At 35.4% G+C, this 16,446-nt stretch overlaps 2 protein-coding genes across 2 annotated transcripts in view; both read left to right on the top strand.

The window, feature by feature from the left end:
* Positions 1 to 8,974, top strand: part of LOC127802369 (UDP-glucose:glycoprotein glucosyltransferase) — a 31,832-nt gene extending 22,858 nt beyond the window's left edge. Inside the window, exons 23-37 of the mRNA XM_052338132.1 lie at positions 240 to 341; positions 1,581 to 1,728; positions 4,844 to 4,900; positions 4,975 to 5,105; positions 5,252 to 5,340; positions 5,446 to 5,798; positions 5,902 to 5,997; positions 6,288 to 6,352; positions 6,766 to 6,868; positions 7,010 to 7,168; positions 7,289 to 7,429; positions 7,559 to 7,602; positions 7,687 to 7,801; positions 8,140 to 8,292; positions 8,418 to 8,974. Of these exons, the coding sequence (XP_052194092.1) occupies positions 240 to 341; positions 1,581 to 1,728; positions 4,844 to 4,900; positions 4,975 to 5,105; positions 5,252 to 5,340; positions 5,446 to 5,798; positions 5,902 to 5,997; positions 6,288 to 6,352; positions 6,766 to 6,868; positions 7,010 to 7,168; positions 7,289 to 7,429; positions 7,559 to 7,602; positions 7,687 to 7,801; positions 8,140 to 8,292; positions 8,418 to 8,594 (1,933 nt within the window). The 3' untranslated portion in view covers positions 8,595 to 8,974. The remainder of the gene's footprint in view (positions 1 to 239; positions 342 to 1,580; positions 1,729 to 4,843; positions 4,901 to 4,974; positions 5,106 to 5,251; positions 5,341 to 5,445; positions 5,799 to 5,901; positions 5,998 to 6,287; positions 6,353 to 6,765; positions 6,869 to 7,009; positions 7,169 to 7,288; positions 7,430 to 7,558; positions 7,603 to 7,686; positions 7,802 to 8,139; positions 8,293 to 8,417) is intronic.
* Positions 8,975 to 9,806: 832 nt separating this feature from the next.
* Positions 9,807 to 16,446, top strand: part of LOC127802370 (uncharacterized) — a 38,417-nt gene continuing 31,777 nt past the window's right edge. Inside the window, exon 1 of the mRNA XM_052338133.1 lies at positions 9,807 to 9,897. The gene's annotated coding sequence lies outside the window, so the exon portion shown is untranslated. The remainder of the gene's footprint in view (positions 9,898 to 16,446) is intronic.

Here is a 16,446-nt window from a genome sequence, read left to right as displayed (position 1 = left end):
TGTCTAAAAACTCACCAAATATGAAGTGTTAGTGATTATGGGTAGTGCTTGTGTTACATGCTTTCTAAGGTTCTTTATGCTTTTCTTGATGAAATTTAGCTGTCATGTTAGATGCTTTTACCTTGTTTTGCATTTCTATATATCTTATTTTATTGACTCATTAAAGGATTTTTTTTTCTCTTTCTTTTTTCTTTTTTTTTTTTTGTGTGTGTTTTGGGATGGGGGTTTTGTCCTTGCAGCAAATTTATCAGTGATATAATTATGTTTGTCTCATCTTCAATTGCTCTGCTGGATCGAAGTGCTGAAAGTGCTCGTTTTGAGATTTTGAATGCAAAATATAGGTATGAATGTTTTTCTATTCTGAATATGCTGTCATTAGTTTTCAAGAATTTTTTTGTTATAGTACGTTCTTTCTTGCTTCAGTTGTCAGTTGTCAAAATCTTGAAACACAAATATGAAAATGTTGATGCCAATTTTTATTCCTTTTTTGGTAGGGATGCCAACTAGCGAGCTACAGTCCATGTAGGCAATCCCACCTAGTGGGGTTAAGCTTTTATATGTTGTTTTTTTGTTTTGGTAGGATGCCAAAGGCATTTAATGTGACATTAATATAAACATGGATGGTAAACTTGGGCAGTACATAGAAGTTTTTAGCAATCTTGGTAGCCTACTAGATTAGTCTCACTGGGATTATTTGAGGCGTTAAATGTGATAAAATAATTATTGAATGACTGCACTTGCTAATGTTTTCTCAATGCTGTTTCTCAAATGTGTTTGAAATATTTGATATCTGTAAGTTGTAACTAAAGTGGAACAAAAATTGCCTGAGGAAATGTCAGATGTGAAGATAGTACTATAGAGGGAATGATTCTGATCAAGGCATCAGAACATTGTATTTAAATCTAAGATGGCAAAGAAATGCAATGGAAAAGTTATCAGAATCAGAACATTGTATTTTTATGTAAGAGTTTCTTCTGTGGTAATTATCTCATCGGTCCTTCGTTTGTACTTGTCTTTAAATATCTACACAGTAGATGTCTCAGTATTCTCAGTGTCCTTGGTATTGTTGATGTCCTAGTAAAAAGTACAAAAATGCCAAATTACTTCAACTTCACTTGGTATTGCTCCATTAACTGAATTGAGGTGGAAGAATAATATTTGTGTTTGTCTATAGAAGACTCTTAGTGCAAAACCATGTAAGATGTATTATAGGAGTGATATTTATCTCAAAACAGCATTGTTTTCTCAATTTTTTTCTGTTTTCTTTTTATGGGGAATGTCTTTGCAGCTGCTGAATTGGTATGACATTATTGATTCAGTATTGTTAGTAGGCTCGTGATGGAGCATATAGAGAAAAACTGACATTTTGGAAAGAATATTCTTTTCAGTATTGTTAGTAATTGTTCGCAGCATGTCCCAACGGTCACTGATGGTCTTGAGCTCCCTTTATACTGACTTTATCACATGTTTTTGCACTTGTTAATATATTCGTTTAATGAATATTAGGACAATCAGTTGTTGAATGAGTAGAAATTTCTATTTTTTGGAATTAATTTCTCTCCCTTTTGGGCTATGCACAGTGCTGTTGTTTTGAACAATGAAAGTAGTACCATCCACATTGATGCCGTGATTGATCCTTTAAGTCCTTCTGGTCAAAAGTTGTCTTCACTTCTTCGAGTTCTGTGGAAAATGGTTCAGCCAAGCATGAGGATTGTACTGAATCCACTGGTAAGTACATTTTCATTAGCATGTTCTCATAACCTTCAAAACGCCAGCCTTTCTTTTTGTGCTCTATCTTGTTAAATGTTCAAAGTGCTTCTCTTATTGTGAAATGTTCTACTACAATTTTACTTTGACATCAATTCAATATTATAAAATTAGGGGCAAGTAGAGAAAGGGAATTATTTTTATATAACTGTTAAGACAAAAAAAATGACCAAAAACTCTTAGATGGGAATTCCTATCGGAAGGAATAAGGCAAGGCACAATGTTTGTGCTTCTTCTATATTGTGTTTTAATATATTATGGTGGAAACAATCATAATTTGGTTTCCCCTACTCTGGAAAGCTGAGGTTCATTGTGGATTAAAATTCATTTCGTTATTTGTACCTTTAATTTGGTTTGCATGTGCAAATTATGCAATAGAGAGTAGCGCTCCCCTTATCCTGCAAAACTATTGGTAACATATTTGGTCAAGTACAGCATTCAAAACTTCTTTGCTTATACTGGAGTCTCTTAATTTTAATAGGGGAATGGTTTGCTCTGCTTTTCCAGAAGTTATATCATTTTCTGTATAGATTTAAGCCCTTACGAGTCATGTTACAATGAGTAACTTCTATCCAACCATTCATGAATAAGGGGCCAATTTGGTGATATCATGTGGATACTAAATTTTAGTAGCATAAACAGAGAACCTGAAAGGGTTTCCCCAATGCCTTAGGTTTCTTGCTTTATGGGGGTTGGGAAGGATCTTTTCTGTGAGAAGGTCTTGCCCTATTTTTTACTTTTTTTCAGTAAGACTATTACCATATCTTGAACCTATAACCATCTATTCACAAAGGAGCAACTTTACCATTGCTACTAAGGTTTGCCCTCTTATCAACAAAAAACCTACTTGATATTTTTGTTACTGAAGTCTTCTTACTTAAGCTACAACAGTTAGGCTGGAAAAAACGCCCCCCTTATGGGCAGTTGCATACACACACAAGAAAGCACATGTTGTACTAACCAACAATAATTTTTTTTATAAGAATAGAGCAAATATTGTTAAGAAAAAGAATGAAGAGTACAAGTGGGGGATGGGGCATCCTCTACCCACAGACACACAAAAGAGCCTTCAAGGGTTCAAACCCTATGATTAACCCTAGAAAATGATGGAAAGAAGTAAGAGTACCAGGTAAACCAATCATATCTGGATTTTTTCTATCATTATTCAGGAAGCAGAACCATCCCTGTAATCAAAGAAACCAGAGACAAGGGCGATGTGGAGTGAAGAGAGCCATTACAAAGGAAGAAAAGATTGGCTTAATGATCTCCTAACCTCCAGTCTTCCCAAAAGCGGGCATATCAACCATCACGTTGTCATACCAAATATAGGAAAGAAACAAAGAAGCCTCTTGCAATATGAACTTCCAAGAACTTTGATGGAAGGCAATGAGACCAGCCTTGACATCCTGCCCATTCTGACGGAGGCTTTATTTACTTCCAATCATTCAGTTCCAAAGAGAATTCAGTTCCAGAGGAAAATGCCATAACCATTTCCTCAAAAGTGAAATGTTTTAGAACCTCCAAGAACTAAACCCTTAGCCAAAGTGAGTTTACACAGCTCATCCCATCTCAGAATGTGATCCTCAATATTCTGAGACCAAAGAAATTCTCTTTTGAACCTCTCAATATTCTGTCATGTGCCTACGGTTATAAAGGCAGGGGGGATACTTACATATTGTAAAGGCAGTGTAGGCCTTACTATAATAAGCCTGGTAGTTATATGGTTATGCTATTTTTGAATTTGGCTGCCTTTGGCCCCTTGTCGCAAGCAATGGATCAGTATATAATAAACGGATCCCACTCCTTCTCTCTCTCTCTCGATTCTTCCCTCTTCCATTCTCTGCTCTCTCTCATTCTCTCTTGATCCTTCTCAATTCTCCCCAATTCTGAGGAGAGTTCCCATTGTCAGATCTAAGCATCTGACATATTCAAGGCAACCTCTCAAAGGATTTTTTATAAAGGCAAGTAGTACAAAGGATAGAGACCCAAGCATGGTTTAGTAAGAGAAACCCTGCCACCAAAAGAAAAAGCCCCACTCCAAACCAAAACAGGCCTGGATTGCCATTTGAAGGAATACCTAGGCAAGTCAAGGACCACTGCAACCATTTGCCACACTATGAAATAATCTAGAGTCAAAATCACCATCACTATTTAAATCAAACAAAATGAATTGCTTATGTCTGCAGATGGCAATCCAGGGTAGAAAGGGTAGAGTTAAAATCACCATCACAATACAAATAGTAATAGTGAGAAAGGGTAGAAATGGCGGATGCCTGCTGCTATCTAAGACTTAAGTATCTGAACCTCTGATCTACAAATCCAAAGAGACTCATGCCTTCTGAAATTTCAATGTTACATGGCAATCTTGCCAATTGGCTGGACACTAGAACCTCCCTGCTGCAGTAAGAATTGTCAGGTTAGCCAAGACCTGAGCACTCATTTGGTGTAGGAATTATCTGGTTAAATTAAACATTTCTAGTTCATATCATTTAGATTTTTAATTTTATTCATATATATTTACCATCAATAGTTCATGAGCATTACATATAAAAGTAGAAAATAGGTTTCAGTCTGTAGTGGGCATGGTCTGCATCTGTTGTGGGTTGTGTTGATGTTACTAAGTTGTACACTAACAGGGCAACAATACAGCATGTTATCTTTGTTCTTTTTTGGTGTCTTTTAGTTCTGTTTAGTTGAAGATTGATATAATTTGATTTAAGGCATCCCTCTCTCTCTCTCTGTGAAGTAGAAAAACACACCTGTTATTCAACCATGACAGGAAACCTATAGCTCATAATTCGAGGATACCTGTAAGCATGGCACCATTACACTGCTAGTGCTAGTTGTACAAACTAGTTTCGGAGGTTTATGTGCTATACGAGATTGATAGCAACCTTTATGAACTACTTTTGCACATTTCTAATTCTTAGCTGCATTCCTCTTTCATTTTCCTGTTATATATTGTTGTTCCTTGCTCCCTGTGTCATTCCTTATTCTACATATTTCTTTATCTGATATCAGTATAGGTACTCTAGTATAGTGTGGACAAACTAATATATTACTGGTTTCCTGGCAGAGTTCCCTGGTTGACCTTCCTTTAAAGAACTACTACAGATACATAGTGCCAACAATGGTACTTCTAATACACCTGTTCTTGTATAATTCTTTCTGCGTTGTAGCAGTCTCATTTTCTTGAACATATTGTAGGATGATTTCAGCAGCACAGATTATACAGTGAATGGCCCCAAAGCCTTTTTTGCCAATATGCCATTGTCCAAAACCCTCACTATGAATCTTGACGTTCCTGAACCGTGGCTTGTTGAGCCTGTTATTGCCGTGTATGCCTCTCTCCTAATGTTTAGACATTTTTAATAACATTCTCTGATATCTGTGAACATCATATGTCAGTTTAGCAGCTATTTACTTCTAGTTTTTATTTCTTTTCTTTTTTTTCAATCTCTGTTTTGATGTGTAAATGTTCCAGCCATGACCTCGATAATATATTGCTTGAAAACCTTGGCAACCAAAGGACACTGCAAGCAGTGTTTGAACTTGAAGCTCTTGTTCTTACTGGTAAAATCATTGCTCCCAGAATTGAAGTACCTTCCATACATGCTTGCAACACTGGTAGTTATTTCCAGTAATAAAACCTTCTAATTGATGGGCCATCATAACCAGGTCATTGTTCAGAGAAAGATCGTGAACCTCCCCAAGGCCTTCAGCTTATCCTTGGAAGTAAGAGTAGACCACACATGGTTGATACCATTGTGATGGCCAATTTGGGATATTGGCAAATGAAAGTTTCTCCTGGGGTTTGGTACCTGCAGCTTGCTCCAGGTCGAAGTTCTGAGCTTTATGCTTTGAAAGAAGATGGTGAGGGAAGTAAAGACATTCCTTTGTCGAAACATATCACTATCAATGATTTGCGGGGCAAAGTGGTTCACCTGGAAGTAGTGAAGAAGAAGGGAAAGGAGCGTGAGAAATTGCTGGTTTCTTCTGATGATGGCATCCATTCACAAGAGAAGAAAAAAGTCAGAACTTATCCGTAGTGAACATGTTTCATCCAATTGCTAGTATCTAATGTTTACTAGATGTTTCAGAACATTGGATCTTACACATTCTTTGGTAATACAGGGAAACCAGAACAGTTGGAACTCTAATTTCTTAAAATGGGCTTCTGGTTTTATTGGTGGCAGTGAGCAGCATAAGAAGAGTCAAAGCACTTCAGTGGTGATTTTCTCTCTTCCTTATTTATTGAAAAATCATCCTTATATATGTATATATGCCTTCTGGATCTCAATCATTTCTTATGTCTGATCATCATGAAAATTCTCTTTTGATTACTATTTCTTGTTGGAGATCATAAAGAGTGATTGACAGCCCTTAAAATCTGCAATCACTCTTTATGATCTCCAACATTTCTGCTTGTTTCTAAACGATTCCTGGTGGCCAAACCCCTTAATCCTGTCTTCAACTGTATTGGTATAATCTTTGAGAAGGCTGACACTTGTATTCTTTAGGAGCACGGAACTGGGGTGCGACATGGGAAGACAATTAATATATTTTCCATAGCGTCTGGGCACTTGTAAGTTTCTTCTCCCTTATCCAGTCCATTTATGTTTCTCCTGTAACCCTGTTTATTGGTTCTGCCCAAGTGTTTTCTTTTTCCGTTCTGTTTTTTGGGGAAGAGGGGATGGAGAAGGAGATGAGCTGTTGTTGTAAGGAGTTATTATTCTTCTTTTTATGGGGTTCACCCCACTTTTTGGCTGCTTCATTTTATGTATTCACTTACTTACCAAAAGAAAAGGAAACAAGGTTATAAGGAATTATTCTTCCCCTTCCCTGTCCTTGAGTGGGCATGTTGTATTAAGTTAAAGAAAGTTGTCATGGAGTGGAGAGAGCTGGTGTGATTATTTTTTTTTTTCTTCAGTAAGAAACACAATTAGTGGAGAAAGTAATTATTTACCAATGATTACATACTTTTCCTTTCTTCTGCAGATATGAACGCTTTTTGAAGATCATGATCCTAAGTGTTCTGAAGAACACTCATCGACCAGTAAAGTTCTGGTTTATAAAGAACTACCTTTCTCCACAATTCAAGGTCTTAATATTTCTTGGACAGACCATTTCTGTTGTTTTACATTTTTGTTTTACGTTTTTGTATGTTATTTCAATGATTCAGGAGCTTATAATTGGATTGGGTAACATGCAAGTAATCTTTCGTTCATGACACTTTTTACAGGATGTGATTCCGCATATGGCGAGAGACTATGGTTTTGAGTATGAATTAATTACCTATAAATGGCCTACCTGGTTGCATAAACAGAAAGAAAAACAGCGAATCATCTGGGCGTATAAAATCCTATTTCTTGATGTTATTTTTCCACTTTCCTTGGAGAAGGTATTTGATAGTTGAATCCTGCATCAAGTGATTGTGCTACCTTGTTGCTTATTTCTTCCCAGTTCTCATGCATCTCTATATTTTTAATAGGTCTTGACAATTTCTATCGTTTCTTTTCAGGTTATATTTGTTGATGCTGATCAGGTTGTCCGGGCTGACATGGGAGAACTCTATGACATGGATATAAAAGGAAGACCTCTTGCTTATACTCCTTTCTGTGACAACAATAAGGACATGGATGGCTATCGATTTTGGAGACAAGTATGTACTGAAACTTTTCTTTTCTTCTTCGTTTCTTTTATTTGTGAGGGCATTATTATAATTTTATCTAGTTCAAGAAACATGTGCTGATAGACTGCAGCTTAAATTCATGTGACTTCTCTTTAATAGGGTTTCTGGAAGGAACATTTACGAGGGAGACCATATCACATAAGGTAGGTATCTGCTTTCTTTTTCACTTTACTGCTTACATGTTCTTACATAAGAGCTGCAGACTTATATTGGTATCCCACTTCCAGTGCTCTATACGTAGTGGATTTGGTCAAATTCCGAGGAACTGCTGCAGGAGATAATTTAAGAGTATTCTACGAAAACCTTAGCAAGGATCCAAACAGTCTTTCCAATCTGGATCAGGCAAGTATTTGTTTTCATCATTGCAACCCATGCTTCAATCTCAGTTTTGCATTTATCACTCATGTGAATTTTATCCAAATTCCTTCTTCCTTAGAAGTGTGATGCAATGCATCTAGATGGCCCATAGAAATGGTCATTGGTCCTATTGTATCCCTTTCTTATGAAACATAGAAATGGTCATTGGTCCTATTGTATCCCATAGAAATGGTCATTGGTCCTATTGTATCCCTTTCTTATGAAACATATTTTTTTCTTATAAGAATTGCCGAAGAGATTCCCCCACCCCGGAATCTGTTTCATTTATGAATATTAATTCCTTTGCCATTTGTATGATTCAGGATCTTCCAAACTATGCTCAGCATGCGGTACACATCTTTTCGCTCCCCCAGGAATGGCTATGGTGTGAATCTTGGTGTGGTAATGCCACAAAACCCAAGGCGAAAACCATAGATCTGTGTAACAATCCCATGACAAAGGAACCAAAGCTGCAGGTAAGAAGTAATTTCAAAGACCTGCTTCCTCTACAAGCCAGCCAGTCTTGCACCTTGGTGGTTTTTATTTTTTTTCCTCGTCTTTTTTATTCTTCTTTTGATATTGTCTTGTTACTCTCTTGAAGGGTGCTAGAAGAATTATTTCAGAGTGGACAGAGCTGGATAATGAAGCAAGACGGTTCACTGCGAAAATCCTAGGTGAAGATATTGATCCAAAGGAGCAAGTGGCATCTCCAAGTGAAGCACAAACATCAGTCCCCAACCCCCCTGATGAAGACCTTGAATCCAGGTCAGAGTTGTGAACGTGATCTCGCGTGAGGGCGCGATTCTGCTATCGAAGATCTGAACATTTTTGGTCCAGAATGAGGGGAACAAATGCATGGACCATGAAGACGACCTCATAGAGACTGCAGAATGACAACGTTGTTTGAAGCCAATCTCTCCATGCAGATATAAATTCACGAGGCATAACCTCATTATTCGAAACAGGACTCGGCAACCAAATTTTGCCTATGGTGTGACACCCTCCCTTGTATTTTTGCAGTTAGAAGGGTGAAGAACGAATGTATGGAACTTGATAGTACATGGCAGCAACTGACATAATTGGAAGTCTTCCAATTACAAAGACTCTTTTGGAGATTGTAGACTATCTGCATATGACATTCAAGATAGTAAATTATTACTTAGCATTGTCACTGAGGGGGGGGGGGGGGGGGGGGGGGAGTTTCTGAATATGGCACCAAAAAAAAAGAAAAAAAAAATACTTTCGTACTTTTATGCCCATATTTTTTGTGGACACTTAAAGAGTGGTGAAGATGAAGGATCCTGATAAGTTTCTATGGGTGGTCTTGTTTGGAAGTTGCCAGAGTTTTCTGCACTTTTCTCTAATATCCCCTAACAATCTCATGCATCTTTCTTTCCATTGTTTAAATAATAATTAAAAAAATAACCTTGAGCCTTTGGGCATATCACTGAAAGCAACCAAAGTGGGTGGGCTGCACATGGACGTGCCCTTTAGCTTCCAACTGCAAATTCATTTTGACAGACCAATGTATCAACTTCTTGAACAAGGGAAAGTTTATTTAATGTCTATACTCAAAACACCCATGGAATCCGTACCCGTACCCATCCCATCCCCATCCCCACCAAAATAAAAAGGGAAAGATTGTATTTTTGTGAAGGAAATATAGCGAGATTGATGGCTTTTTTTAGTTTTTATGTAATTGCTATAATGGTTTTTATTTTTCAATAAAGAAAGAATAATGATATTTGAACAAAAAGATCAGGTCAATCAACTAAGCTAAGGGCGAGTGAGTGAGAATACCCATTTTGCCTTTGTTAGACAAAATGTCAATATGGATATCAGTGTTTATAAAGAAAACACATCGCTTAAAAAAATAAGATTGGAGGAGATGGATTATGGGAGAGGGGATGGTAAAAGAGAAGAGAAGCTGAAGGCAGCAAAAAGGTAGTATGTTTGAGAAGGAAGCAAATAAAAGTGGAAGAAGAAGAATCAGAAGAATCTGAGTCAGAGTGGTTGAAGTATAGAGCCGTAAAAGCCAACATAATCACAACAAAAGAGCTGCGAAGCATTAAAGATTAAAGGTTCTTCTCCTAATCAGGTGGGATTCTTCAAGAATTGGGAATAAAGATCCTATGTCTTAAGGTATAATGCGACTCTCAAAGTGTAATACACTTATCAAAAAATAGTACATTCTATGAAAGAATATATTTTATAAGTGATGTTATGTCCAAAGGTCAGGTTAAAGTTTAGAAATTCCCAAAGTGAGGTTAACTTAGCAGATATGTTAACCAAATTGATTCCTGTAGCCAAGTTTGAGCCATCTTTGGTCCAAAAGGTGAAATCGTTCATCCCAGACGCCCCCCACACCCGGCCCGACAGGACGTGGGAGGAGGTTAATCATGGTGACCCAGTCGGAAATAGTGACTAGATCCGAGCTCACCGCGTACAAGGAACCCCCTGACTTTGAAGAAAAGTACCCCAATGTGGTCCCTGTACATATAGCTGGCAGACTAAGCCGGGGCACTAGTCAAATTCAAAAATCAACCCTCTTTGAATCATAAGGGGAATTTGTTATTATTTGTAATTTAAATAATGTTGATTTATAATTTATTAATATATGATTCAAGAAATATTTGATATATATGTTAGTAGGTAATTTTGGATTTGCATTTCATGTTCATTTGCAATGAATTCATGCAACATACTCTTGTTGTCTTTATACCATGTTATATGGCTATTTTATTGGAGCCGATGATCATTATATTAGCTTATCCGATGACTTATATCTCTTGTCCCTTATTATAAAAAGCTCAATGGAATTGTAATTGCCATTCTAAAGGCTAAACGCATCTGCGAACTCTCTCTCTCTCTCTCTTTAAAAGCAGGAAGAACCCTAATCTCTTTATTTTCTGATTTTTCTTCTTCAATGATGAAATCTAATAAGTAAGAAAGATAATAGAGGATTGTTTTTGAGTGTTGTAAAAGCTTGTACATAGCTTGTGCTCTGATATAGTTTGTGTTCATCTGGTTGTAAGTTGATCTTATATTAAATTGAAGTTCAAGTTACAAATTGAGTTCAATGATATTTTTGTATTTTAATGTAAAATTTAATGACTGCTTATGCTATTTAGTCTACTTAATGTTTAATAATTGAGACGTGATTTTGTTATCCTTAATTAATTTTAAGTAAGTATTTAAAAATAATAAAAAATACCCCAACTCTTTATTTCACGTTTCTTTTCTTTGTTTCTCCAAATATAAAATGTTTTAAACTATACAGCAGTGCTGCTTTGCTGTTGAACATAAATATTTAAGTACGCAATTGAAGAAAGTTAAATGAATATCTTTCATTTAACATACTTGTTTATAATATATTAATATTTATATTATAAGTTTGTATTAAATATATTATATTTTAAAATATTTTACTAATTAATAAATATATTCAGATATAAAAAGTCTCATGGAATGAATTAATTGGTATTATATAGTTATAATTTTATTTTTAATTTAATTTCTTGTAATTATAATATTTGTTATGTAATTGCCATTAAAATATAGTAATAATACAATTTAATCTTCTTAAATTAAAATATAATAATTTATTTAACAAATCACCAATATAATCAATATATATTGATGCTCCATTTCAGGACCGAGAGGTTTGACAATTCCGATGATAAGAAAAGTTATACGTAGATCGAAGAAGACAGAGGCGGCGGAAGGGAGGCATGGTGGTGGATGTGAAGAGCAAGCGGGATGGCTGTATATATAAGGTTATTTTAATAAAATGTGGCCGCAGAGAGCAAGCCACTGGCTGCAACTGCATGCATCTGAAGCTAACATTTTTAAAGCCATATATCTACCTAACGCCCACCACCTATCCTGTCTCCTTAAAACATTTGCACGGTTGCACTCCATTTTTTTTTTTTTTTTTTTTTTTGGGGGGGGGGGGGGGTTGGTAGTAGAGGTGACGGGCCGGGCCGAGCCCTGGCCCCCATTGGGCCAAAGAAATTGGGACCATAGCCCAGCCCAGCCCGACCCGTGGCCGGTTGGGCCCTTATGGGCCAATAAGGCCCTTACTCATTTTTTTTTTAATTTTGTTATTCTTTAGTAATTATTGATATTGGATATTAAAAAATTTAATTTCGTAATATATATAAATAATAACCATCAATTAATTTACTTAAAATTTTTAAATTAAATTTTTTATATATTTAAATTATAAATAAACATTCTCCTTTTATAATGTACATTATTTTTTATATCAATTCACAAGAAAAATTACAACGCATATAGAATTTTGAAATATAAAATAATGAAATAATATTTAAAACTTAAGAATTAAGATAGAAAATATTTTAAAAAGAAGCAAATTAATTTTTAGATATGTATTATTTTTAAAAAAATTATTTAAAAAAAAAGAAAAAAAAGGCCAGGCCCATCGGGCCCGGCCCGCTAGGCCCTGTGGGCTAAGGGCCCGGCCCGACCCTCTAGCCCACGGGCTGGCCCAGCCCGGCCCCTTTGTAGGGGGGCTGTGGGTCGGGCCCGGGCCCGACCGGGCTCGTTTAAAAAGCCCGTGGGTCGACTCGGGCCGGCTCTTTTGACACCCATAATTGATAGCCAAATATGCATGGGGGCCCATATGCGTATCTTCTCCGGGCACTGGCATTAGTGGCAGCCCACTTATATAAGCTCTAGTTTTGATGATTTTCAGTGTACATATTCACGGCGGCCTGGAGGGATAGGTTGGTGAGGCAATTATTTAGAGACTCAATTTCTTTAGTTTAATAAATAATTATTTTAATTTTATTATTAAAATAAAATAAATAATTATTTTAATTTTTTATTAAAGGGTTGAGACCCCTAAATTAGTGATGGCTTTGAGCCCCCTAACTAAGCTCTTGAGCCGGTCCTGTTCATACCAATACCATACCTTTAGAGAGAGAGAGGGGGTAAGTTTCACTGTCATCCTTAATTTATTTCAAGTCATAAGTTTCTTCAAATCCTCGTTGCAAACATACTTTTAGTATTATTAATATTTAAGGCTAATTAATGTTTAATAGTTGTAATAATAAAAAGGCCCCCCCTGGACTTTTCAATGATATTGGAAGTGACGCTCCAATTACTAGGGAGCCGCTTTTTGTTAGTGGATTATTTAATTTTATTTTTGTTCTAGCAAGCATTTTTAATAATTTAGTAGTTCCCCTCTTAGGATCTGGGGTATTAAATAAAAGTATTAGCTAGGGGTAGTTAGTTAATTAATGCAAGGGGATGACAAGTACTTCTCTCCAAAATCCGTGCTTACTACGCTTAGATTTGTAGTAGCTAGACTTATTTGGGGTTTAATTTGGAGATTTACAAGTGGATATATATACTATATATATATTTATATATAGCTTAGCTACTATATATAATAAACAAATCTAATTAAATGGGATCCATTTTAATTAATTCCTCCGAAATCGTCGTTTAGGACTCCAACATGGTATGTTATAAATATTTGAAGTTTGACAATATTAATTCTCTGCCCAATCTCTTTGAAAAAATATGTACTTTTGATTATTATACTTTTGCCATGAATCTTAATTTCTTAATTATTGGGGCTGACTATAAGACGTTTAGATTTTGTTGTTGTAGACGACTTAGTAATAAAGAATTAATGCACTTAATTGGTGCCATTAATTAATTGACAATTAATTAAATAGAATTTTAATTACTTGAATATATATGTTTTATTTATAATCCAATTTATCTGCTTTATCTCAAATTTGAGGCAGTCACTTTTCATATATATATATTTCTTCTCGGCCCCTACGTAAAATTATTAAGGCATGAATTAAGCAAATTTTTCTAGCTATCGTTGCATTGCATCTGATTATATATGCACAGCACGTAAGATATATATTAATATTAGCAACAACAATATATATATATATATATTCTCACCTTAAGAAAGGGTCGGTCGGTGCCCTAATTACTGTTGTAAACCAAGGAGTACTAGCTAGCTAGCTAGCTAGGAGGAGGAGCCTTTTATTCGTTTCTGAGATAAACGAAGCACGCATTAACACACACAGAAAAAACTACAAATAAAATATTACGCCATCATCACTTTTTTGTGATTCTTCACCCAGATTTTATAAGCTTTCGGTTCAATTTCTATCCCTTTGCAAAACTCCTCTATTTTTGCTCGGTCCCTTTTACGATTTTTCCACCCAGAATCTTGAGCAAACACTTTCATTTTGGCCCTCTGCTCGTCCGTAAACTTTGTCCTTTTTCTCTTCGCCGTAGCTATGCCCGCCTCCGACGACGTCTCCGCTGTTGGTGGAAAAGGTGGTGGAGGAGATTTCTCCATGACATCAGGCCAGAAAGAATTGCCCGAAAAGTATTCTTCTCCAATATTGCTGGGACCCACAAGCTCGTCGACCCAGAGGTCATCAGGCAAGAAAGAACTGTTTTGGTTATTGATCGGCACTTCTTCCCGACCGTGGAAACTCCGATGACAACCACAAGCCGCGCAGAACAATCCTTCACTCCCACCGGGGAAGAATTCACCGCAGCCGTCTAACAGATTGCTCCCATTATCTAAGACATGGATGCGCTCACACCTTCCGTAGCGAACTGTCTGGGAACTAAAGGGATATTCTGCCATTGATGAGAGAGAGAGAGAGAGTTTGTAGATTAAAGTGGTTAGGTAGTGTAGCTTGGGATTCAATCTCTATATATACAGTCGACGAACTAGAGAACCAGACAAGCCTGCATCCTTAATCTCCGTTCTCGATCGCAGTAGGAATGAGGGATTTGACTAGTAGTAAATGATAAAAATATACATATTACTAGAAGCGAATCTGATGACAAATTGAAAATTTGCAGTTATCTTTCTTGAGACGAAAATCAAAGCAGCGTGGACTTGATGTATAGCCTAAACTCCGATCATGCACGCTTAAAGGTTATGATTTTTCCACGTACGTTACTCAATATTTGTATACGTACTTAAATAATTTCTTAAATAAAAATAAAATAAAGAACTGATTTTATAAAACTGAAAATGTTGAATAACCTGATAAAATTTGTCACCAATACGGATTTAATTGTGTTTCTTGAGATGCAACGCACGTGAGGGATGAAATAAATTGTTATCAGGTTCCAGGATAAATCACATCAAATGTCACAAAATTTTAGCGTCATTTTCAATTTGGTCACTAAACTTCAATTCCTTTCAAAGTGATAACAAAACTTTAAAATGTTTTGTAATGTAGTCACTAAAACGATTTTTTGATGGTTCTAGCTGAAATTGCTGACGTGGCGATGATGTGACACTGACGTGGCAATTGCCACGTCAGTAATTTTGGTAAGAAATTATTCAAAAATCACTTTAGTGATCATATTACAAAATATTTTAAAGTGTTATATATGGAGAGAGGCAAGAGAGATTAATCGTTGTCAGATTCCAAACAATTATTAAAGGGAAATTAAGACAAGTGTTATGAAGGGACGGCTACGGAGTTTATTAATTAGTTGAGTAGGAATGAGGGATTTGAGAGTACATATATTCTAATAATAATAAGAATATACATACATACATACATACATACTACCTAAATTTGTTGGGTTTTTAACTAAATTTTATTATTTCAAAGTACATACGTAGTTAATTCTTAATTAATATTTATTAATCCAATAAAAATTGGTTATAAATTAATTAATGTGTACACGATGACAAAGTAGTTGAAGAAATTAAGTTGAATGACCATCAAAACCCTATCCATTTGAATATGTGGGTATAATTACTTAAATAAATATAATTATATATTACCATTTGGTATCTTAATTACTTTTTATTTTTATTTTTTTTAAATTATATATATGTATATGTGTATCTATAAGTTTGCGATTGGGCATCCATCAGAAATGGTTGCCATATTATATATATATTAGTTGAAATTTATCCTCCATGTGTATTTGACACCTAAATATTTTTTTTATTAATTATATGTAATTATAATAAATTATATATATATGTATTTTTGTAGGTATTAAAAATTAAAAAAAATAATTTTGTAGGTTGTTTTCAATTCATTCATATATATATATATATATTGAACTAATATTTGCTATATTTTAAATAACAAGCGAGAAGAAAATTAAGGCAAATTAACAATCAAGGGTGACTGTTTAGTTTGAGAAGAAGGCAATGCACTCTGTTTAGTTCTTCCTTTTTACTAATTGAACATTTTAACTTAGTCATGGGCTTGCCTTGCAGAAATTTTTGGACAGTTTAAAACAAAAAAAAATTTGAATGATTGTCCGCGTACTCTCAATTATGTCAGAAAATATAAATCACAGGTGTGAGGTCTCGCTTTACTGCATAGGACAATGATCAAACTCACGATCCATCAAACTGATATTGATATATCGTTTATTTGACCACTCAACATTTTTTTATTTATACAGGAGAAAGTAAAAGAGGGAGAGATTTTGTTTGTTTTCATGAACACCGTGATAAGGTGATCAAGCTAAGTTCATTCAAAAATATATATAATTTTCTTATTTACTTCTTTCATCACATTATATATATTGATTCTCATTTTTTGTTAATTAAATTTAACACCCCTATGGATTGGTCGTTT

This window comes from Diospyros lotus, chromosome 5 (assembly GCF_014633365.1).
Source record: "Diospyros lotus cultivar Yz01 chromosome 5, ASM1463336v1, whole genome shotgun sequence".
In the NCBI taxonomy this organism is placed as follows: Eukaryota; Viridiplantae; Streptophyta; class Magnoliopsida; order Ericales; family Ebenaceae; genus Diospyros; species Diospyros lotus.
Note: the sequence above shows the minus strand (reverse complement) of the source record. Positions and strands in the feature narration are given on the sequence as shown.